This window comes from Bombina bombina, chromosome 3, assembly GCF_027579735.1.
Source record: "Bombina bombina isolate aBomBom1 chromosome 3, aBomBom1.pri, whole genome shotgun sequence".
NCBI lineage: Eukaryota > Metazoa > Chordata > Amphibia > Anura > Bombinatoridae > Bombina > Bombina bombina.
In genome coordinates this window covers 1,108,006,855-1,108,032,332 of record NC_069501.1, presented here as the reverse complement: position 1 = coordinate 1,108,032,332, position 25,478 = coordinate 1,108,006,855, and the positions used below count along the sequence as shown (strand labels likewise).

At 38.2% G+C, this 25,478-nt stretch overlaps 1 protein-coding gene across 3 annotated transcripts in view; it reads left to right on the top strand.

Moving 5' to 3' along the window:
* FRY (FRY microtubule binding protein) overlaps positions 1-25,478 on the top strand; it is a 549,698-nt gene that overhangs the window by 128,608 nt on the left and 395,612 nt on the right. Inside the window, exon 1 of one of the 3 annotated variants that reach the window (XM_053708463.1) lies at positions 6,089-6,432. The exons of the other annotated variants lie outside the window; for them this stretch is intronic. Coding sequence (XP_053564438.1) covers positions 6,363-6,432 — 70 coding nt within the window. The 5' untranslated portion in view covers positions 6,089-6,362. Of the gene's footprint in view, positions 1-6,088; positions 6,433-25,478 lie in introns of those variants that run through there. 3 annotated transcript variants of the gene reach the window in all.

The following is a 25,478-nucleotide window of genomic DNA, read 5'->3' as shown; positions in this document are numbered from 1 at the left end:
TCCCAGCCCCCAGTGCAGTAAGATTTAAGGAGCCATTGTTGGAAGAGCTATAAGGGATTAGAGAAAAAAAAATGATACCCTTATCAAAACTCTTACACTTTATTCCCAGTAAGACACAGACACAGGTACTAGTAGAATTGGAAAGGCTACATTTATTAAATCCACATCATTGCCTTTATGGCAGAATTAGAGAGGTTCATAATAAATTAAATTAACATAGCATTCATATAATCCAAAACAAACACAAGAATGAGCAACAAAGAATTAGGGCCCACATCTTAGGTGGCAGTATCACATATGCCACCTGTGGTGCAGCTGCAAATAAAGGGTCCCAGAGAGAACTGGCGGAACAGAAAAGCACTGTAGCTTGGCCTGACAAACACGCCTCATACTCCTGTATATCACAGATCCTCCCCTATCCCTTTAGCTTATCCACTGCGCCTATACTCCAGGCCACAAATTTACTGCCACCAAAAAAGAGGGCCCTCTTTCTGCCAACCTCAAGTGTGGCCTTATTCCCTCACCTCTGTCAGCAGCACAATTGTCCACCAGGAACAAGCCATTCCCCTCACACGATAGGTGCACCCCATCTTTCCTGTATAGTTCTACTTTGAGGACTGTGATGTTTGGGTGTTCCACTATGCTGCCTCCTAATTCTCTTAATACTCTACCTGCTGTTTGTTTCAACTTTTTTTTTCTGCACTTGTAACCAGGTTTCTGATTCTCAAAGCCCCTCCAATTCCTTCTGTATACAACATTGGACCAAATTATACCAAAACCCTTCCATGCTTTAAGTAAAGCACTGGCATTGTTTCTATATTGTTGCCACCTAGATGAATAACCACTGTGTCTGGGACTCCCCACCTTCTTCTAGCTATTTGTAGAGTAATTATCAACTCCTTTCTCCACATCCCCCTCTTACCTAGCCACCTAAATGCTGACCTGTTTCTGCCCAAAGCCTAGCTGTGTCCCTTGCTGCCCGTGATTCACCCAGTAAATGTAGGAATGACCCACGACCCACACCCTGAGGTCTCCTACTACATGATAAAGATAAAAACAAATAGTTAAACATCAGCATGCAATCATGATCAGTACAAAAAAAATGACCCGTCATCACCGTTATACCCTCCCCATTTTTTAAAAAACACTTTATTATCCTAACCTCCTAATTTTCTCATTGGAGCATTCCTTTTCAGCTGTGCTTGTTGCTGCTCATATCCTAAAGGAGTGAGGTGCAAAATGGCCATTTTTCATCCTAGCTCATTTACTGTCATTTGCAACACTGACCTAAACTGGAATATTGTTAAGTTTGACCCATATCTATGTCAAAGGAACATGTTCCATTCCTTCTTCACATCGTCTTTAAAGTCCATTGTGCATTGCACTGTCCCCGCCTGTCACTCTTGCCTGCACCCACCTTTCTTTCCCTTCTTGGTCAGTTTTTGATTTCCTTATCTGCATGAATACCCCTTATTTTGTTATTCTCACATCCACTTCTATTAGCCCCTGTTTGCTTTCCTTCTTAGACTTAGCTTTTAGCTCTCCTTTCCTCAAAGCATCATGAAATAGCAACCCAAATATCTTTGTCCTTATTTTTGCATGTTTTGGTTAGCCCTTCCACTAAATTCTGAAACCTATCTATGGTTATTGGGTCCCAGTTATCCCTTGTGGTGCCTACTCTTCGCATAACTGTGAGAAAATGGATACTGCCACCAACTTAGTGTTCAACTGACCCTTTGAGATGCCCCGCCTTCTCAAATCCTATAACCACTATAAGAATTTCTTCTCTGCGTTTCCTGACCTACCTTTCTTAAAGACCTCCCATTGCTTCCAGTACCTCATAACTGGCCCACATTCCGGGCACCACAGCTTTGTAAACCAGCTCCCTTAAGCCATCTATCTGTTCACAATCTGCCAAACAAACATGATATTGCAGCGATGACCCTGCTCCTGCTCTTTAGGTGCTAATCTTCTGAATACCTCCCACGTAAACCTTGATAGCGCATCTAAAACTACATTTTTTATTCCTGGAATGTGCTTCACTCTGTATGAAATATTCAATTGTAAACACCTGAGCACTAAGTGTCGATGGTAACAGATTACCGGTAATGAATTTGCTGTTAGCTTATTTACTTCCTCAACTACGCCCATGTTGTCAGACCGAAAAAAAAATGTTTGTCTTTGCCAGCTCCTCTCCCCATAATTCCACTGCTACCACATAATTCCACTGCCACCACTATTGAAAATAGGTATAGCAACACCAACACTCCCTCTGGGCCCACTCCTGAGGCCACCTTTCAGCATATCATTTACTCTACAATTAGGCCCCAAAGTCTGTACTGCCTGCCACATCCATATACAACTATATTTCTGATACCTCTTTCTCTTATATTCTGATATTGTTAGATTCCTCAGGAATTCCTCCCATACTCTAGATCCGCTCTGAGCTGTCCTGAGATCCTTATGTTGTGTTCCAGCCATTTGGCACCCTTCTAGGCCAACTATTGGCACCTCTTGTACACTCTATCCATGGGGATAACCCTACAAGTGGAATTCAGCAACCCAAGCCATTTCTGCACCTCCCTAAGTGTCACCTTTTTTCTCTCCTTGATACTTGCTACCATGTTCCTTGCCTTTTCATTTTTTTTCTTGTGGTAACTCACACTGTCCTTTCCCTGAACTATGCCTAGTAATGTCATTCTTGCTCCCGGTTCTTCCGACTTCTCTTGAGCGACAGGTATCCCCAGTTCTAAAAGCATTGCTGTCAATTGCTCTTTTAACTCCCTACACTTGTCCGTACCATGTGGTTCTGCCACCAAGAAATCATAAAGTAATGTTTGATCGTGTTGCTTCTTGTTTTAGCTAACAACCAGTGCAAAAAAAGTACAGAAAGCTACAATATTTGTTGATGTAATATTATCCTTGAAATTTGCACCCCATCAAATAAAAGCTATCTGGATTTAAGGGTAACAATCTAAATGCTGACTCCATATCCCAATTTTGCCATCAGGGCTCTGTTTTATCCATGCCCCATTTCTCTAACCTTGCTTACCGCCTTGTCAAATGACTGACACTCAATGAAGTGTCCTCCCTGCTAATCGCGTAATTTACAGATGCACCTTTGGGATAAGACACATGTTCTATCATTCTGAACTTTGCCTTTTTTCCGCCCTTGGTCTGCTTAGTGCATATCTTCTTTACTAGTTTTATAATGATGTGCTCATCCCCTACGTTTCCTTGTTCTAAGTCTGTATCTGTATCGATGTCCTCTAAGGATGTGTTACAATTTCTATAACATTTAGTAAAAAAAGAGAGGAGTACAGCCGCACAATAAGAAGCGCCAAAAGGTGACGAAACATGTCATGGGACAGGGGGGGGGGGAAGTTTAGTAGCTTGTAACTAGCAAGGAGAAGCTGGTAATTTAGCTGATACAAGCCGGAAACAGAGATATAATTACTAAGGACACGCTGCGAATGTATGCGTGTGTCCATTGACCTATAACTACTATTATTTTTTTAGCTTGTACACATATTGTGAGCATTTTCATATAGCCAGGGAGGTTTATATAGGCCGTCTCAGTAATACCATTTGGTGTGAGTATCACTATATGAGTTAGCCTGAGTAGCACTTTATTCATAATTATCCAAGAGATAACACCTGTTATAATAGGTTATCTAAATAACAGCACCAGAGCTGTAAAACTTACACAGAATATTTTCATATATAGTTACTTTGACAGCTCTAATTAAGGGGACCACTGTATACTCAAAACACTAGAGCCGCAAACCGCTTAGTGAATATAGGTTTATCTCCTTGTATAAACAGTGCTATTATCACATCTTTTTTGAAAGTATACTCTGCCTGACCTGCATTTAATAATATGTATTTGCAGACTATGGATTAATACCTACATACTAGGTCTGTATCTTATACGTATTGAACTACCATCCCTGCCATATATGTGGGTTCATCTGCCATTATTTCTTACCAGCAAAAACTCACTTGTGTTTTTATGGTGTGTGTGTGTTTTCATTTTTTTTAATTATCCTAATAAAGGTTCAATTTTAAAACGGCTGATTTCTGCCACAATCATGTTGCTCTATACTTATTTAGCCGTTAAGGAATGTGAGTGCTATCCAAGTGTACATAGTTATCAGTCTTGCACTGATCGAGTGTGGGGTTACTTCTCTGCTCCTGGACCATTGCTTTACTTGCCATTCCACTGGCCCCTGCCTCTTTACTGGCTACCTCTGCTTGCATCGTTGCCCACCAGCACCACAGATTTCATGTCCACTCTCGTCCCTCCTCTGTTCCTCTGCTGTGTTGGCCATACCCCACTGCAGAGCTTGTTGCTCATTAACTTGCATGGAAACTACATAATTATTTTGTACATTGCCCGCTGGTTGCGTTTCCGGTCTTCTTGCACAAATGTCACACCATTAATATCCCTTATGACATTTGGGGAGCATGCACTTTCATTTGAAACCTCATTTCTGACCCTTTTACTTGGCATATGCTGCCGACTATTTATTGAATAAATGTCATTTCTGGGGGAGCATGATTGGTGCCCTGCCCCCTTGTGCTGCTAGTACCCATTGCAACATTACTGGTTTGCAAACTTGTGACATTATCATTGTTTGCATTGCTATAAGTAGAATTCTGCTCCTTCCCACTTCTGTGTATAATGTTATCTATGTTTGTGAGATTGCTGTGATCTTGACTAGGATTATGCGAGGTGCAATTATTGGGATCGGCATCTTATTGTTGCTATTGTTCTCCCCCCCCAATAACCACTGCTTGGCCAACCTGATCCTCCCCATCCACCTCCCATGCAAATCTTTGGACCCCAGGGCATATATGGGCCCATAAAAAAAAGTTCTGGCCTTAAGTACCAATGCCATGCAGTAGTCAGCCGCTTTTACAGTTTGGGCCTGGTCCCCAGCCAGCCCCACGGCCCTATGCCCTTTGTTAAAGCTCCTACCCTGCTGTGAATGCCACCTCTTGGGCCTGATGACTCTGTTGCTGCCCACTGTCATTACCACCTTTCCAAGATGGCGTCAGTGCCTGACTTCCCTCACCCAGCGGTACCGTCCAGCTGCAGGCCCTGATGACATCACAATACACATTGGTCATAGCGTGCACAAGGCAGTGCCACTTAAATTCCCTGAAGCCAGCACCACACAAGCACCCAGCAGTTTATTTGTCTGACTGAGTGCCCAGGATGTGGTGCAGCCCTTGACACTAGAAACGGGTACGTTTTGTAGGTGGTTGACACGTAGGCTGCAAACCGCCCATTGTGTGGGCCACCACCATTAGTGCTTGCGTGGGGCAGATATAGGTGCCGCTGAGGCCTGAGCAGACCCAAAGGCCTGTGCAAATGTCACTGGTAGTGAGCGTACCATCGTAGGTGGCTGAACTGTATGGACTGCTGCAGTGGTTTATGAATTAAGAGCCTCTGATACATGCAATGTGGCCTTTACAGTAGGATTCAGCTGTGCCTCACTCTGAGCAGCAGCGTGTAGCTGGGAGTCCTCTGTCTGTGTTGGGCTCTGGGAAGGGGGGATGAAGACCTTACCTCAGCATTTGGAGTCACTTCCCCTGGCCTGCTCTCAGTTAAGCTCTCTGCTCCCTGTGAAGCAGCAGCTTGTCTTGCTTTTTCCAGCTCCTTGCGACATTTTTTTTAAATTTATTGTGCACACAAATTGCCAGTATCCTCTAATGGTTTTCAACCACATCTAAGTATTTTCTTTTTTGTATTTTTCTTTCTCTTGCAGACATTATTCCTCACACTAACAGCTTGTAGTGTCTTCATTTCTATACATGAAACAATTATTGCTGCAGGACTAGATCTGTCTGTAACACGAAAAAGAAATGGTTAGAATCTGCCCACTTCCTCTTGCATTGTGCTTTATACCCTCTTCTCCCCCTCCCCTTTATGTTCTCTACCATTCACTTTCCTTTTGGCAGCCCTCCCCCTCACGTGGAATTTTGTCTGCCTTTGCCTGACCCCCTCCTGCTGCAGGAGCCCTCCCCTTAAGCTGCTCCCTTCCCATTCTAGTCAGTACACTGTATATTCTCTAGTCTGTGCAGTGTAGGAAATAACAAGGTGCCTGCGAGGATGGGAACAGTGCATCCTTTATGTGTCCTGCAATGCTAGCTGCAGCCATTGGGGTCTGCGGTGAAGGAGAAGCTGCAGAGGACAAGCATCTCATGCCTGTGTAATGAGCACTACCTACCAGGAAGGAGCGGATCTGCAGACTTCATTTCCTCCACTGACCTCTAGTTTGCATCACTAAGTGTTGTCAGTCATCTCTCCATTTACTGTACCTGTCACCCAGCTGACTGCCAACCCTGCAGAAGACATGGCCAGCCAGCAGGATTCCGGCTTCTTTGAAATCAGCATCAAATATTTATTGAAATCCTGGAGCAATAGTGAGTATAGGAAAAAAAAAACCATCATGTTTTATATGATATTGTTTTGCATGCCTGGTAAATACCAACCATGCTTGGTAGACGTGCTGGACACCTGGCTCATTGTGCTGTGTCACTGAAACATTTTTTTTTAGATTAGTATTATTTTTAAAGCAAATACTATATCTATTATGTCTAGTTTGAAAACATACCAAGGCATATTATTGCTGAATAACACCTTGTAGGCATGCAGAAATTTCAGGTTTGGTGATTTAAAAATAAAATGATTTTCAATTGTTAAGTCTTTCTATTATCTAGTATTTTGCAGAAAATTTGTCACCTGACAGGGTGTGGTAGACCAGTTAAGCACTTTATATATATCATAACACTGTAAATATGTAACACTAGTGATGTGCTGTGTCTAAGTATATGCTGTAGTTATGTGTCCATGTGTATTTGCATACATACAAACAAATATACACCTGTTTTTAGTATTTGTTTTTTTCAAATATGAAATTATATATAAATATATATAGTGTTTCTTCTTCTTGGTAGACATATAAAACAAATATATACACAATATGTATGTGTAGTTAATAATAATGAATCACAATAAGCTTACCTATTAGGAACTTTGATATAAAAAGAAAGGATGATATTTTGCTGTATAGCAGAGAGCAGAGTGCAGCATTTCCCAGTGTAAACAAACATAATCAATAAAGATGTGCAATTCAATAAACAGATGACTTACAGCAGTGCAATACAATAACATAGTTTAAAATGTCCGATGATGTAATGGTTGTTTATTAAGAATCCATGCTTCACATACGGGGAAAATACATGCATATATATGTGCATATGTGCGTCTTTCTATAAATGTATATGATGTGTGTGTTTGTGTGTGTGTGTTTATGTGTATGTATATATATATATATATATATATATATATATATATATATATATATATATATATTGTGTGTGTATTTTTAGATATTATATATGCATTATAAATGTGTGTATGCATGTATATATATATATATATATGTGTGTATGTATATATATATATATATATATATATATATAAATTATAATTTATTAGTAAAACTTAATTTGACATTATAATTGTTCATTTGAAATTTATTTATAAAGTAGTGCAATTTTATTAATAAAGTAAGTTGGTTTCAGTTTTTGGATACCAGCCCTGTAAATACAATTTTTTTACAAAAAAGTCCATTATGGTCCCTAATATGAACATCTGATAACACCTGTTATATCTGAAATACTTATTTAGTCAACTTTAGGTTACATATAATATAATCCATTAATTACTTCAGTGAGGACCATAAACGTTTCAGTCCTTTGACAATTCTGACAGATTCTGTTATCGCCACAAGGTATGGCAGTCTTTTTATTAAAGGGACAGTATGCTATAAAATAGTTTTTTCCTTAATGTGTTTCCAATTACTTTTTTTACCAGCTGCAGAATATAAAATGTATGAGATTTGCTTTTGTAAGGTTTATTTGTGTATATGAATTAGCTGATATTGTGTTTTGAAGCCACAACCTAATAAAATGGGTTGAGCTTGTAGGTATAGATCCCATTACTTTATCACATTGTGTAAATATACCTGCTTCTTTATCTTATATCTGTTCATAAACCAATCACCAATACTTGGAGAGAACAATGGAAAATTACCATTTTATTACCTTATCTCTTCTATAACCCACTGGGAGTGTAATTTTCTTTTGTTAACGCAGCTTGGCCTCAAGGCCAAAAACTTTTAGAATAGGTGGGGATACCACAGGCTAAATAAACCAATTCAAATGCCAATATAAGGTTAATGGAAATACTTGTAAACAATTTAATACACTCCAGCAGGTAAAGTGGATCATTGGGAACAAATTAAAGGGGAGAAAATGTTTTAGTTAACTGTCCCTTTAACGCTTGTTAGAAGATTTTGTCTTCCAATTGCACAGAACATCCGTAATCTAAATTTACCTACAATTTAATATATACATATGTTTTTCTTAATTCAAAAGTTCCAGAGTCTAGTTTATGCTCTCCCAAACTATAAAAGAAACACATTCATAGTGTGATCAACAAATATCCCGGCTTGTGGGGACTGAAGTGACTGTCTGGGAAAGTGCTAGGCTGTATTTCCTAAGACTGAGAAATTTCTCAGTGTAATGAAGAGGTTGGGAAAGTTTACTAGTGGACCATAACATTCACATCAGTTATTATGTCAGTGCATCATTTAAGAGAAGCATAGTACTGGGAACTGCTGTTCTGTGCTGCATTCACTAAGCACCTCCGCAAAAAAAGTTTCAGAAAATACACTACTTTGAGCTTAGGAAATGCTTTCTAATTTTCCCCATGAGTATACATGTCAGGCTTTTTTTTTTTTTTTTTTAAGTAAATTCTTGTTTTAGTTGTATTGTACTGTGGGAATTTTCTTTTTTTTTTTTTTCTACATGCTTGCATATCCTGTTAAAGCCTGAGTTATTTGACTGTTTCATTATCAGACTAAGTAATATTTAACTGAGCGCTGTACCAAAAAACTGCTTAGTCATAAATGTGAAATCACAATATTGCACTTTTATTATCTGTAATAGTCCAACTTTTTTTTAATTACTATTATATTTTTATGATTTTATGTAATATATACCATTGTTATATTTTTATTTGTTGTATATACATTGTAGAGAATTTTATTTAGTCATTTTGACATTGCAGTGCCATTTTTACTAAAATTAGAAACATGCTTGTGTTTAATATTTTATTGAATTAACGTGACTGTTATTAGATATTTCAAACTGTGTCCTTTTTCAAACCACAATGGGCTGTTTCAGTGTCAATCACAGATGCAATAAAGATGTCTCTCATAAGATGTCTGTGTTGATGAAATAGTATATTACAGCATGTACATTAATGAGCTGAAATACATTTTATTTGCTTTTATATCAGTTTTCCATTTACAGTAGGGGACAAGTACAAGTAAGGGAGATTCTTTCTGATCCAGATAGAACTTTCTCTTCCAGAACAAGTCATTCTATATATTTTATTAAATATTTAAATGGATAGAAATGTCAAAATTGAAATGTGCATCTTAATTTTAAATAGAAGCTTTTTTTTTTGCCGTGTATTTCCATATCCAAAAATTATTCTACTAGACGTTATTTCAGCGGCATACATACATATGCTGAGCATTCAATCACCACACCTTCTCATAGAGTCAGTGGTGGCTTGTATGACACAGTTTGTCTTTACTGATGTAATACACATTACCACCAGCTTTTTGAGATGGTGTGGTGTTTACATACTGGTGCATGGGCCCTCAGAGCATATGTATATATGCCGCTAGAATTGACCTTTCTTTTCCTTTATTGCTATTAACTAGCAATAAAATCCTGTATTTTATAAATACATAAGATAATTCTATTGAGATTTTTTTTTTTACACAAAAAAATGCAAAATATATACTTTTCTGTTTATGCACATACTCCCAGACTGTAAAAGTAACACTATATAACCATTGGCTGGAAAACGATTTGAAGTCACAGATCAGGTTACACATATTCAGTTTATGTTGTACCTATGGAAAGTTGTTTGAATTTGAGAGCCATTTTGCTTTGAACTGCAAAACATCAATGCATATATCAAGCATGCCCAATATTTTTATGTGGGGCACACTGCACTCAGTGCTATGAATTAAAGCACACAGCCTACTCCAGAATTCTTATTGTTGAAAAGATAAGTAATCCCTTTATTACCCATTTCCCAGTTTTGCATAACCAATACAGTTATATTAATATACTTTTTACCTCTGTAATTACGTTGTATCTAAGCCTCTGCAGACTGCCCCCTTATTATGACAGAATTGCATTTTAGTTAATCAGTGCCCACTCTCAAGTAACTCTAGGGAGTGAGCACAATGTTATCTATATGGCAGACATGAACTAGTGCTTTCTAGATGTGAAACACTGTCAAAATGCACTGAGATAAGAGTTGGCCTTCAAGGGCTTAGAAATTAGCATGAATACCAAGAATACCAAGAGAACAAAGCAAATTTGATGATACAAGTAAATTGGAAAGTTGTTTAAAATTGCATGCTCTATCTGAATCATGAAAGTTTAATTTTGACTAGACTGTCCCTATGTTGTTTTAGCCTTCTTAACTTAAAAATGGGCATCCTCATGCCAATGCCTAGTACTGAGCTTGACATATGCTTATTGGTGAATACTTCCTTGCACTAGTATGCCTGTCAGTCAAGATGTACAGTCCTAGCATACTATTGACCTTTATTCTAGACATGTGCGTTTTGTTTCGTTCCAAATCGAAATTCGGGGCTTCGGATCGATTCCAATTTCCGAATTACCGTAGCAATGAAACTAACAAATAAATCCGAATTAGTTTGGATTTATTCGTTACATTCGGATGGCCATGGACTAATCACAATTACACTAGTATTGTACAGTATATTAGGTTATATCACTCTGCTATGGGTTACACCTAATATTACAGTACATAATACTAGTCTAATACACAGCACATCCCACCTAACACATACCGAACTTCCGAATTTACGAATCGAATCCAAACCGAATACATCCGAATTTATTTGAATCTGAATGAATCCGAAATATATGCATTTGAATGTATCCCAATACGAATTGAACCCAAAAACAAAATTTGAAAACATCCGAATCGATCCAAAACTAATTTTTCCGCCGCACACAAGTCTACTTTATTCCCTTTAAACATACCTATGTGTTAAGTGGGAACTAGGAAAACTTGCTAGTCCTGACTTGATTTGTCAATACATTAAGTAAAGCTCAAACAGGTGTGTGCGAGAAATGCCCCCTGGATCATTTTTAAGAAGGAACTTTTAATTACATGCTGTAGTCTTCTTTCATTAATAGTGACATTTCACCTGGAAAAATTGTAGCAGCCCCATTGGCTGAAATGCATGTCTGTCTAAAGAACTGAGATAAGAGGGCAGTCTGCAGAAGCTCAGATACAAGGTAATAATAGAGGTAAAAGTGTATTAATATAACAATGTTCGTTATGCAAAACTGGGGAATGGATAATAAAGGGATAATCTTTATAAATATAAATGTCGCATAAACAATAAAAAAAATGGTGTTGACTGTCCCTTTAATGTGCCTTCAGCATTAATTAGTTGTGGAGCATAAATACAGTACATTTATTGTTGAAGCCATCTTCTTTTGAAAGAGCCAAAGGCATTATCATCTCTGGGGCACAAGATGTGGAGGCAATAATACCTTAAGAGATTTTAAAGAAGAAAATAAGATGCTTTCTGAAAGGTATTTTACTTGTGCTATGCAACTCACCTAGGCCCTGATGTTAAAAGCATTGTGGTAATAGCAATATTTTAAAAAGGGATCCTTCGTACGATCGAGAGTGCATGAATTCAGTGTTTGAAGGCAGTCTCACCAAGAGTTGTTTTACTATAGATCTCTGTGGGTGGCAATGCTTTTCTGATACTTGCAGAATTTTAAAAGCAGCATTACCACCTACATTAAGGGTGAAATGTAAATGATACCTTTACACAGTATTGTATGGAAATACAATTTACACGTGTCAAACTCATCCCCTTTGTTACAATAGAATAGTAAAACTAGGACATCAATAATACTCCCGGGGATTGTGGGTATATTATAAATGGATATACAATTTTTTTCTTTTTATGTATTTTATTGTATAATGCTGTAATGTGTATTTTAAAGGACCAGTAAATATAGTGTATCTGCATAATCAACAAATGCATGATAACAAGGCAATGCAATAGCACTTAGTCTGAACTTCAAATGAGTAGTAGATTTTTTTCTGGCAAATTTCAAAGTTATGTCTATTTCCACTCACACTGCATCATGTGACAGCCGTCAGCCAATCGCAAATGCATATACGCATATTCTGTGAAGTATTGCACAAGCTCAGTAGGAGATGGAACACAGTGAAGACAGTCATCATCAAGTGTAGAAAATATGGTGCAACAGTGACATTACCAAGAATTGGACGTCCCTCTAAAATTGATGAAAAGATGAGAAGAAAACTGGTCTGGTAGGATGCCAAGAGGCCTACAGCAACATTAAATGAGCTGCAGGAATATCTGGCAAGTACTGGCTGTGTGGTACATGTGACAACAATCTCCCGTATTCTTCATATTTCTGGGCTATGGGGTAGAGTGGCAAGACGGAAGCCTTTCCTTCGGAAGAAAAACATCCAAGCCCAGCTAAATTTTGCAAAAACACATCTGAAGTCTTCCAAAAGCATGTGGGAAAAGGTGTTATGGTCTGATAAAACTAAGGTTGAACTTTTTGGCCATAATTCCAAAATATATGTTTGGTCGCAAAAACACTGCACATCACCAAAAGAACACCATACCCACAGTGAAGCATGGTGGTGGCAGCATAATGCGTTGGGGCTGTTTTTCTTCAGCTGGAACTGGGACCTTATTCAAGGTAGAGGGAGGTATGAACAGTTCCATACACCAGTCAATATTGGCACAAAACCTTCAGGGTTCTGCTAGAAAGCTGAACACGAAGAGGAACTTCATCTTTCAGCATGACAACAACCCAAAGCATACATCCAAATCAACAATGGAATGGCTTCACCAGAAGAAGATTAAAGTTTTGGAATGGCCCAGCCAGAGCTCAGACCTGAATCCGAAAATCTTTAGGGTGATCGGCAGAGGGCTGTGCACAGGAGATGCCCTCGCAATCGGACAGATTTGGAGTGTTTTTGCAAAGAAGAGTGGGCAAATCTTGCACCAAAAGAAAGGGATTCTTACTTCTCAACTCACTCGTGTTATTAGGAATAATAGTGAGATACCTATGATGCAGACTCAACTTAAGGAGATGGGTGATAAATTGGTGGAGAGAGGCTATGCCAGGGAGGAAATAATGGCAATCCAGGACAGGCTATTGGACACTACTGCCACTAGGAAGAGTGAGGATGGAGCTAAGACTGGCCCTGGACATTAAATATGGTTACCACATACTCACCTAGATGTGAACATTTGACAAAAGCTGTGAGGAAACACTGGCCGGTGGTAGAGACTGATCCTACGCTCCCATTTGTGAGGACTCCTGCCCCCAGAATAGCATACCGTAGGGCAAACAATCCGAGAGACCTATTGGTCAAGTCCGATCCTGTTAAGCATTACAAGAAGGATACATGGTTGAAGGCAGCGAAAATGGGCTGCTTCCCATGTGGAAGTTGCATTACGTGCAATTGGATGCTTAGGGGCAGTACATTTCAGCACCCGCATAATAATCACAGGTTTGAGATCAGACATCGATTGTCTTGTACAAGCACGTTCGTGATATATATGCTGATATGCCCGTGCTCTAGGGTCTATATTGGCAAGACGGTGACAACCTTTCGGGAGCGTATGGCTAATCATCGTTGTGCCATACGTGAGGCACTCATCAAAGGAGAATCTGAACAGCCCATGGCACGCCATTGTGGCCAGTTTAAACATGCCATTTCAAGTCTGAGATCTATGCTTATAGATCATGTACCTCCTATGCCTAGGGGGGTAATCGAGGAAAATTGCTGCTTCAGCTTGAGAACAAGTGGATTTATCGATTGGATACCCTGTCCCCGAGGGGCCTTAGTACCTCCCTGGACTTTAGCCCTTTCTACTAGGTCGAATGATACAGTATGGAACCCACTCTCCCTGATTATCTCCTAACGGATATTGACCTATATGGTCTTTTTTTGGGTCTCACTATACACATTAAGGCATGAAGTGTAATTTTTTTTTCTTTGTATATATTATTGACATTAGTTTTTGCATATAAGTCTTGACATGGATAAGGTATTATTTAAAGCAACCTAAGTAGTATATATAGATTCAGTGTAGGTTACAATTTCACAGATCACATTATATATTTTTTAATGGATTTTGTGTCGATCGGTTGTTGTATGTGTGCTGCTGCAGATGGGGGTTTAGCTGCAATGCCATAAATATCCTGTGTAGATTGTGTATGGTATTCCAAGTGAATAGGCATCGCCACTTATATCCCAGTCCGTTTGCAGCAGCAAAACTAAACGATCGATATATATCCTTCATCTCACGCAAGTACAACAGCTGGTATAACTGAATGTTTAGCAACAACAAAGAAGACAGTCAAAGGCAGATGAAAACTTTTTTTCAGTTTAATGGTGCAAAACTAGTACAAAAACAAAAATAGAACCCTTGCAGGTGCAACAGAATAGGCCTCTTACGCGTTTCGTGTGTGCAAACACACTTTGTCAGAATGACAACATGGGTACAGGGGTGATGACGTTGCACACAAGGGTGCGTTTTGATGACGTCAGGCGCTCATTTTCGATGGCGGTACACCTGGAGCTGTAAGTGGAGTTAGAGGGGTATATAAGGATTAAATATTAATAAGTTTGTCATTAGTTTTAGGTTATTCGTTGTATGTATTTTTGACATTTGAAAAAGGTGCAGCAATGTACCAAAACGTCATGTCTTTTTAACTTGATTGAATTAATTAATAATTTTTACTAAAAAGACCACTGAGTGCCTGTACTTTTGGATGGACTATATATATATATATATATATATATATATATATATATATATATATATATATGTATATGTATATGTGTGTATGTATATACAGGGAGTGCAGAATTATTAGGCAAATGAGTATTTTGACCACATCATCCTCTCTATGCATGTTGTCTTACTCCAAGCTGTATAGGCTCGAAAGCCTACTACCAATTAAGCATATTAGGTGATGTGCATCTCTGTAATGAGAAGGGGTGTGGTCTAATGACATCAACACCCTATATCAGGTGTGCATAATTATTAGGCAACTTCCTTTCATTTGGCAAAATGGGTCAAAAGAAGGACTTGACAGGCTCAGTAAAGTCAAAAATAGTGAGATATCTTGCAGAGGGATGCAGCACTCTTAAAATTGCAAAGCTTCTGAAGCGTGATCATTGAACAATCAAGCCTTTCATTCAAAATAGTCAACAGGGTCGCAAGAAGCGTGTGGAAAAACCAAGGCGCAAAATAACTGCCCATGAACTGAGAAAAGTCAAGCGTGCAGCTGCCGAGATGCCACTTGCCACCAGTTTGGCCATATTTCAGAGCTGCAACATCACTGGAGTGCCCAAAAGCACAAGGTGTGCAATACTCAGAGACATGGCCAAGGTAAGAAAGGCTGAAAGACGACCACCACTGAACAAGACACACAAGCTGAAACGTCAAGACTGGGCCAAGAAATATCTCAAGACTGATTTTTCTAAGGTTTTATGGACTGATGAAATGAGAGTGAGTCTTGATGGGCCAGATGGATGGGCCCGTGGCTGGATTGGTAAAGGGCAGAGAGCTCCAGTCCGACTCAGACGCCAGCAAGGTGGAGGTGGAGTACTGGTTTGGACTGGTATCATCAAAGATGATGGAGTCAAGCTCAACTCCCAGTCCTACTGCCAGTTTCTGGAAGACACCTTCTTCAAGCAGTGGTACAGGAAGAAGTCTGCATCCTTCAAGAAAAACATGATTTTCATGCAGGACAATGCTCCATCACACGCGTCCAAGTACTCCACAGCATGGCTGGCAAGAAAGGGTATAAAAGAAGAAAATCTAATGACATGGCCTCCTTGTTCACCTGATCTGAACCCCATTGAGAACCTGTGGTCCATCATCAAATGTGAGATTTACAAGGAGGGAAAACAGTACACCTCTCTGAACAGTGTCTGGGAGGCTGTGGTTGCTGCTGCACGCAATGTTGATGGTGAACAGATCAAAACACTGACAGAATCCATGGATGGCAGGCTTTTGAGTGTCCTTGCAAAGAAAGGTGGCTATATTGGTCACTGATTTGTTTTTGTTTTGTTTTTGAATGTCAGAAATGTATATTTGTGAATGTTGAGATGTTATATTGGTTTCACTGGTAAAAATAAATAATTGAAATGGGTATATATTTGTTTTTTGTTAAGTTGCCTAATAATTATGCACAGTAATAGTCACCTGCACACACAGATATCCCCCTAAAATAGCTATAACTAAAAACAAACTAAAAACTACTTCCAAAACTATTCAGCTTTGATATTAATGAGTTTTTTGGGTTCATTGAGAACATGGTTGTTGTTCAATAATAAAATTAATCCTCAAAAATACAACTTGCCTAATAATTCTGCACTCCCTGTATATATATATATATATATATATATATATATATATATATGTATATATGTGTGTGTTACGTGTAAAGTCAGATATCGGGGTAATCCTATTATTACCCGGGTAAAATGGACATTTCCCAAGCGGCTGTGGGTAAAGCCCGATGTAAGATCATACATCTGACTTTTCCCAGGTAGTCCTAGGATTACCCAAACGCTTCTGGATAAAGCCTATGTACACTATTTGTTTTGCCTTGGGGGTTGAAAGGAGGCACCCGCTAATCCTCTGGCATCCACCCCAAGTGAACCTTGGGGAGTGAGGTTTACAAGGGGCGCTTCGCCCCCCTTGAACCCCCCAGGAGGAGGCAAAAAAGATAGTGAAGATGGAGATTTACAGGGCATTGTATATATGTTTGACCAACAACCCCAGCCGATCGTTTCTGCCTTTTGTGGGCCTCGTCAGTGAGGTGCAGTTGTAACCCTCTAAGGACATGTGTGCAAGGAGTCCACGTCAGGTTTCCCCCTATTACCCTAAGAGTAATGGGGGAAACCAGACGTGGACTCCTTGCACACATGCCCTTAGAGAGTTACAACTGCACCTCACTGACGAGGCCCACAGAAGGCCGAAACGATTGTCTGGGGGGGTTGTTTCTCTTGTTCAGAGAAAAATTGCCTGGTATTCCGGCGCTGGACTATCATTGGGCAGGATCAGACTGATATGCTACAGGATATTTTTTCTCTGTGGAAAGGCATTAACGTGTGCTAAAAAAAAATGCACCCTGAGTTACAATTGAAGTGAACAGGCATGTAAGTTATTCTAGCTTTTGTTCTATCTCAGAAGTGCTGTTCTCTCTTTCCTGATATATATATATATATATATATATATATATATATATATATATATATATATATATATATATATATATATATATATACAGGGAGTGCAGAATTATTAAGCAAATGAGTATTTTGACCACATCATCCTCTTTATGCATGTTGTCTTACTCCAAGCTGTATAGGCTCGAAAGCCTACTACCAATTAAGCATATTAGGTGATGTGCATCTCTGTAATGAGAAGGGGTGTGGTCTAATGACATCAACACCCTATATCAGGTGTGCATAATTATTAGGCAACTTCCTTTCCTTTGGCAAAATGGGTCAAAAGAAGGACTTGACAGGCTCAGAAAAGTCAAAAATAGTGAGATATCTTGCAGAGGGATGCAGCACTCTTAAAATTGCAAAGCTTCTGAAGCGTGATCATCGAACAATCAAGCGTTTCATTCAAAATAGTCAACAGGGTCGCAAGAAGCGTGTGGAAAAACCAAGGCGCAAAATAACTGCCCATGAACTGAGAAAAGTCAAGCGTGCAGCTGCCAAGATGCCACTTGCCACCAGTTTGGCCATATTTCAGAGCTGCAACATCACTGGAGTGCCCAAAAGCACAAGGTGTGCAATACTCAGAGACATGGCCAAGGTAAGAAAGGCTGAAAGACGACCACCACTGAACAAGACACACAAGCTGAAACGTCAAGACTGGGCCAAGAAATATCTCAAGACTGATTTTTCTAAGGTTTATGGACTGATGAAATGAGAGTGAGTCTTGATGGGCCAGATGGATGGGCTCGTGGCTGGATTGGTAAAGGGCAGAGAGCTCCAGTCCGACTCAGACGCCAGCAAGGTGGAGGTGGAGTACTGGTTTGGGCAGGTATCATCAAAGATGAGCTTGTGGGGCCTTTTCGGGTTGAGGATGGAGTCAAGCTCAACTCCCAGTCCTACTGCCAGTTTCTGGAAGACACCTTCTTCAAGCAGTGGTACAGGAAGAAGTCTGCATCCTTCAAGAAAAACATGATTTTCATGCAGGACAATGCTCCATCACACGCGTCCAAGTACTCCACAGCGTGGCTGGCAAGAAAGGGCATAAAAGAAGAAAATCTAATGACATGGCCTCCTTGTTCACCTGATCTGAACCCCATTGAGAACCTGTGGTCCATCATCAAATGTGAGATTTACAAGGAGGGAAAACAGTACACCTCTCTGAACAGTGTCTGGGAGGCTGTGGTTGCTGCTGCACGCAATGTTGATGGTGAACAGATCAAAACACTGACAGAATCCATGGATTGCAGGCTTTTGAGTGTCCTTGCAAAGAAAGGTGGCTATATTGGTCACTGATTTGTTTTTGTTTTGTTTTTGAATGTCAGAAATGTATATTTGTGAATGTTGAGATGTTATATTGGTTTCACTGGTAAAAATAAATAATTGAAATGGGTATATATTTGTTTTTTGTTAAGTTGCCTAATAATTATGCACAGTAATAGTCACCTGCACACACAGATATCCCCCTAAAATAGCTAAAACTAAAAACAAACTAAAAACTACTTCCAAAAATATTCAGCTTTGATATTAATTAGTTTTTTGGGTTCATTGAGAACATGGTTGTTGTTCAATAATAAAATTAATCCTCAAAAATACAACTTGCCTAATAATTCTGCACTCCCTGTATATATATATATATATATATATATATATATATATATATAAATTAGCTATGACCATGCACTCACTCGTAATTCTTTATTACCGTGCCTGGGTGCATCCTTGTATCCATTAATATAAAGTCCAGTCATTGAAGGGCATTCTGAGGTCTTGTATTAAAACATTCTTTTATTTCTAATCCATTAGAATTCAGGGTTGACATTTTGGCTTAACCATAAGCCTTTCTCAAGACATCAGTTTTGATGTACTGAGCTGTATGTCACGGCATAACCACCGTTCTCCCGGCATTTCATCATGTCACGCTATGCTTATTCTCTTAAATCTTTTCCCTTTTTTTCATCAGCCACACCTGCATTTTTTGTCTATCCTCAACCCTTGTGCCATTGTCCCCCCATTTGCACCTTCCTGATTCTCTTTTTGTGTTTGTGATTTTGTCTCTTGCTTTTTTACACATTTCTTCCCTTTTTACCATCTTCTCTTGCCATTTGCGTTATCCTTCCTTGCCAGTGGCATCATTTGCTTTTCTCTTTGGACCATTCTTTTTTGATCCAAACTGTGCCAGTATCATGTTATCTTCTATCTTCTTCACTTTCTGACAGTTTAAAAATGATTTTGCCTTTACCTTTTCCTAAAGCAGGTTTTGTATATACGGAGGGGAAAAAAGACTAAACAATGAATGTTAACAGATTAAATCTTGTATGAACTAATGATTATATTGTATCAGTGTTGTTTATGTATACCCTGTGTTAAATAAACAACTAATTTTGCATTATGTATGGCTTACACACTACCCTCTTTATTCTGTATAGCAGGATGAGATAGTCTTGTGGAACGTGAATAATGTAGAATTGTATGCTCACAACCCACACGTTAAATCCACAGCTTTTGTTGACCATTTAATTACACTGTGATGTAATGTTGATTTTAGTATGTTGACTAAATTTGTCTTTTGAGCTATAACTGTTAAAGGAACTTCATGGTGTAAAAATATAATGCTGCTGTTGTTAGAGTATTTTATCTTTAAACAGACTTGCTTGTTGTAGTTTGTATGTCTCTGCAAAGGGTTAAACATATAGTCAAATATATGAGGTCTAGTGCCATGCCAAATGAGTAAATGTGCAGTGATCCAATCAGCAGCAGGTTTACATGGTGCATGTTGCAATTACTGACCTCATCTTCACCTGGAGAGGAATAGGGGCATTACTGACAACAAGAATGTAACTATTTTTTAAACCACTTTGCAATGGTTAAGAACAGTCTTAAGAAGAAAATGTGTCCAAAAATAAGGTGCTCCAATGTGGACTAACACATTTGCTTAAAATATATGACCCATGCCAGTCTGTATATATAAAATAGAGAGTAGTTAGTGAAATTTCACAGTATATTCACCAGTTAATAAGATTTTTTTGGTCTGGGGTAGATGAAAATCTATATCAAAATCTTACATTTTCCATTTACATCTGATATATTATATATAAATAATATAATTTGGCAGAATGTTTTATTATAAAGTTTTTTTATTGTCCATTTCTATTGGACAATAAAACAAATTGCACCTGTATTGTGCCTGTGAAGACGTAATTTGTGTAATACAAGCCACTACTGATTCTCTGAGAAGATGTGGCGTTTAAATACTGGTGCACGGGTCCTCACAGGATATGCGCGTATGCCGTAGAAAAAACATTTAATAACTTTTACTAGAAACATTTTTGCTAATGGAAGTATATTACAAAAATGCTTCTATATCACATTGAAATGAACCCATGCACATTTAATTTTTTACCTTTCTATCCCTATAATGTATTATCTCTGGAGATGTGTATTTTTATAAAGAACTATACTGTATGGAAACTTACTGTATATTCGATCCAAAGGATAAGTTTAATTTATTTTTTTTTCTTATGTTTTTGGTTAAATATGTTTTTCTCTGTGTGTATTTATATATATTTTGTTGGAAAAAGTTTAATTTTGCCCTAAACAGAAAATCAATATGAATAGTAAATATACATCATAATGCAAACTTGAATCCTTTGTAGTAGACACCAAATTACATCAGCCTTTGTCTTACTTTTGTAACAATGTAATACAATATTATGGGTTGCTTGGATTTGTTTCGAAAACGTTGTTGTCACATTGTTACAGCTATAGACCATGTATATGAAAGCAGTAGAATTCTAACCATATGACCTAATTTGTCGTTCTAATATTCTTTGAGGGGTTTCACAGTATGGACGATACTTCTTAGGTAATCCCACCACAGCGAAGAGTTGTATCATTGTCCTCTAAGGGCCTGATATTCATATGCTCTCTTTCATGATTTGGATAGAAGTTTCAATTTTAAACAACTTTCCAATTTAATTCAATTATCACATTTGCTTCATTCGCTTGTTATCCTTTGCTGAAGGAACAGCATTGCATTATTGGCAGCTAGCTGAACACATCTAGTTAGCCAATCACAAAGACAAATGTATGCAGGCACCAATCGGCAGCTAGCTCCCACTAGGGTAGGATATGTGCAGGGTTAGCCTTGATAAGTCAGCATGGTGCTTTTCATGTCCTGAGAAGTAGAAATGGCTCAATTGTGAGAGCTAAATTACAGGAAAAGAGAGGGGTAAATTATGAAACCATATTGCAAAGTTGTTTTATTACAGATAACTAAACATCTTATTTAGAAATCTCAAGGTGTTTACTGTCCCTATAACAATAGTGGGGGAGCGACTATTATAGAGCCGGCCCAGATTTTAAGTTTTATGTATACAATTTTTTTTTCTTCATTAATATCATTTAAACCACTTTCTAATTTAATTCTCTAATCAATTGTCTTTGTTTTCTTGGTATCTTTTGTTGAAAAGCAGGGACATATTCTTAGGAGCCAGACCGCTTCTTGGGCACTATATGGCAGCAGTTTTGCAAGACTTATTCATTTGCAAGAGCACTATATGGCAGCACCATTTCCTGCCTTATAGGGCATCAGATGCCTACCTAGGTATCTCTTCAACACAGAATATAATGGGAATGAAGCAAATTTTGATAATAGAAGTAAATTTGAAACTTTTTTTAAAAATGTTTGTTCTGTCTGAATTACAAAAGAACAATTTTGGGTTTCATATCCCTTTAAATTTGTCCAGAGTAGATGTTCTATATCAGAACTTTAATATTTATCTATTAAAGGATTTGGGAGGGGGTAATAGTAATAAGTAATAAGAGTATCTCAAGGATTAATTTTGCACTTTTAGATAAGATAATGGACATTTATCTGAAAGATCTATAGTGGCTAATTTGAAATATAAGACATTAATTTATTTAAATTAGGGATCTTTTGTATGGGTTTACCCTTTTGTTAGATAAATTCACAATATCATTGCCAACCTCATGCTATTGTTTTAAAGCAACCCCAATTTTATGTAGAACTTGTAATAAAAAATGTGTTTAGTTTTTAAAAGGGACACAGATACACTTTTTTATTTAATGATTCAGATAGAGCATGCAATTTTCAGCAACTTTCTAATTTACTCCTATTTTCAATTTTTCGTCATTCTTTTACTATCTTTATTTGAAAAGCAGGAATGTAAAGCTTAGGAGCCGTTCCATTTTAGGTTCAGCACCCTGGATAGCGCTTGCTGATAGGTGGCAAGGCGGCCCATTTTAGGTTAAGCATCCTGGATAGTGCTTGCCAATAAGTGGCTAAATGTAGCCACCAATAGTGGCAAAATAAAGGTAAAAGAGGCATTTGTTAATACTCCAACAGTTAAAATGTATTGTTGTTAACATACTGAAGTGGATAACATTTTACATCACAATGTCCCTTTAACTGATTATTAGAAACTCCAGACATATGCCTCTTTTTACTCCCTTAGGATGTCTATGGATGTTACTTATTCAGTGATCGCAGTAAGAATGACATGATGGTTTGTTTTGCTTAACTCTCCTTTCATATCCTGTAAGAGTGGAAAAGGATTTGAAATAAAGAAGTGACAATACTGTTTATAAGGAAACATTTTCTTGATAATAGATCACCCTGCTTGTCATAACACCTAATGAAAGTGAAGCTAGCCTGAGCATCTGACACACATTGTTTCATTTTTATAGTCTCTTAAAAGGAAGATTTAAAACCACAAGTTGAAAAACTTTATTCACCCAGTCGCAGGTGTTTGGAGCCTCTGTCAATACACCATTTATTTTAAAAGCCTATGTTTGTTCTATCAATTCTTTGAAGACACATGGATGTCTTTTTGAGGCTAAAAGTGGCTGCTAAACATCAGACAGATCTAAATTCCTCACTTGTTTACTTTTTACTGATGCATTTTAGCTACAGTAGCTTTTTTTTTTTATCTAACAACGTAAATAAGAGAGTAGAAACCTAAAATACAGGTAACTAAAAGTCTAGGTAAAAGAGAGCACAGCTGTATATACTGAGTAAAAGACTAGGGCGAATTCTTGAAATACAAATAAATTTAATAAAGTTACATTAAATAAGTGCATACATCCAAACATACAATCACATACATACAGGGATATAGAAGATGCATAAAAATGTCAGATGGGCCGTGCAGGGGACTGGTGCACCAGTATACAAAAATAGGCAAATGTTCGTCACTTTGCATGTATAGGTGATATATAATTGTAATCTGCAGTATAGTGCATGTCCTTAAAGATGCACAGACCAAGTGGATACAGTCTTACCCCTTCGTGTCTAAATGTACATAGTAGCGTGAGGTCATCAGGAGTCAAGGGGAGCTTACCCTCGCCGCGTCTTTTTCACAGGCATGTGTAAAGTGCAAAGTGCAAATAGATAACAGTTCATTGGAGTACCTGTCTTTTTCACGCGGTTGCTCTACCCTGAATTGTAGCTCCTGAGACACAGAAATATCCAGATGAGACAAGGGGTAGACCACAGTCAGGCAGAGGGTCCTCTGACAAAGTGCTGCAAACCGACGAGTCAATACAGCAGCATGGAGCTTCTTCCGGGTGCTGTATTGAAAGGAGTGAAACGAGCTTTAAGACTCGTCGGTTTGCAGCACTTTGTCAGAGGACCCTCTGCCTGACTGTGGTCTACCCCTTGTCTCATCTGGATATTTCTGTGTCTCAGGAGCTACAATTCAGGGTAGAGCAACCGCATGAAAAAGACAGGTACTCCAATGAACTGTTATCTATTTGCACTTTGCACTTTACACATGCCTGTGAAAAAGACGCGGCGAGGGTAAGCTCCCCTTGACTCCTGATGACCTCACGCTACTATGTACATTTAGACACGAAGGGGTAAGACTGTATCCACTTGGTCTGTGCATCTTTAAGGACATGCACTATACTGCGGATTACAATTATATATCACCTATACATGCAAAGTGACGAACATTTGCCTATTTTTGTATACTGGTGCACCAGTCCCCTGCACGGCCAATCTGACATTTTTATGCATCTTCTATATCCCTGTATGTATGTGATTGTATGTTTGGATGTATGCACTTATTTAATGTAACTTTATTAAATTTATTTGTATTTCAAGAATTCGCCCTAGTCTTTTACTCAGTATATACAGCTGTGCTCTCTTTTACCTAGACTTTTAGTTACCTGTATTTTAGGTTTCTACTCTCTTATTTACGTTGTTAGATATTCACTTTTCTAGGATGCACCTGTATCTTTTATTGACTAATTAAGAGTGCTACTCACCCTGTTTTTCTTGTGTCTTAGCTTTTTTTTTTTACTTACTTTTTTTTTAACTGTACAATTTTTTTAACCATCTCTTTCAGGGGGTTAAAATGATAATAAATCCTAGCGTTTTTGATACGCTAGGATTTACCAGTGCAACATATAAAGGGGACTTTCAGTCATGAAGTATAAAATACTTCATGCTGAAAGTTCTTTTATGTGTCTGCAGTGTTCGCCGCACTGAGTGCCTCAGGCAGCCCACGGCAGAACGCGGCAGAACACTGAGGTGATCTTAGCCAATAACGCTATGATTTTAAACGCTATGATTTAGCATCACGTTAAAAGTGGAAGATTGGCACCTGTTTCAACCAAGTATATTCATTTGTATGTTTATATTATATCAGATGCAATTTTCCCATAATAAAGTAATGTTCTTCTATTTTTAATAGGGTTGTTTGTAAAATATTGCATGTGCATTGAACCTCAGTGTTCTATGGGCCATTTCATGTTAACAGGACATAAAACCCAAATGTTTTCTTTCATGATTCAGATAGAACATACATTTTCAAATTTACTTCAATTGACACATTTTCTTTGTTTTCTTGTTATTCTTTGTTGAAAATCTGGAAGTGCTATACATTAGCAAAAGCACTAGATGGCAGCACCATTTTCTGTTGTGTAGTGCTCCAGACATGTGCACGCTGCCTATCTAGATATCTCGTTAACAAAGAATAACATGAGAATGAAGCAAATTTGACAA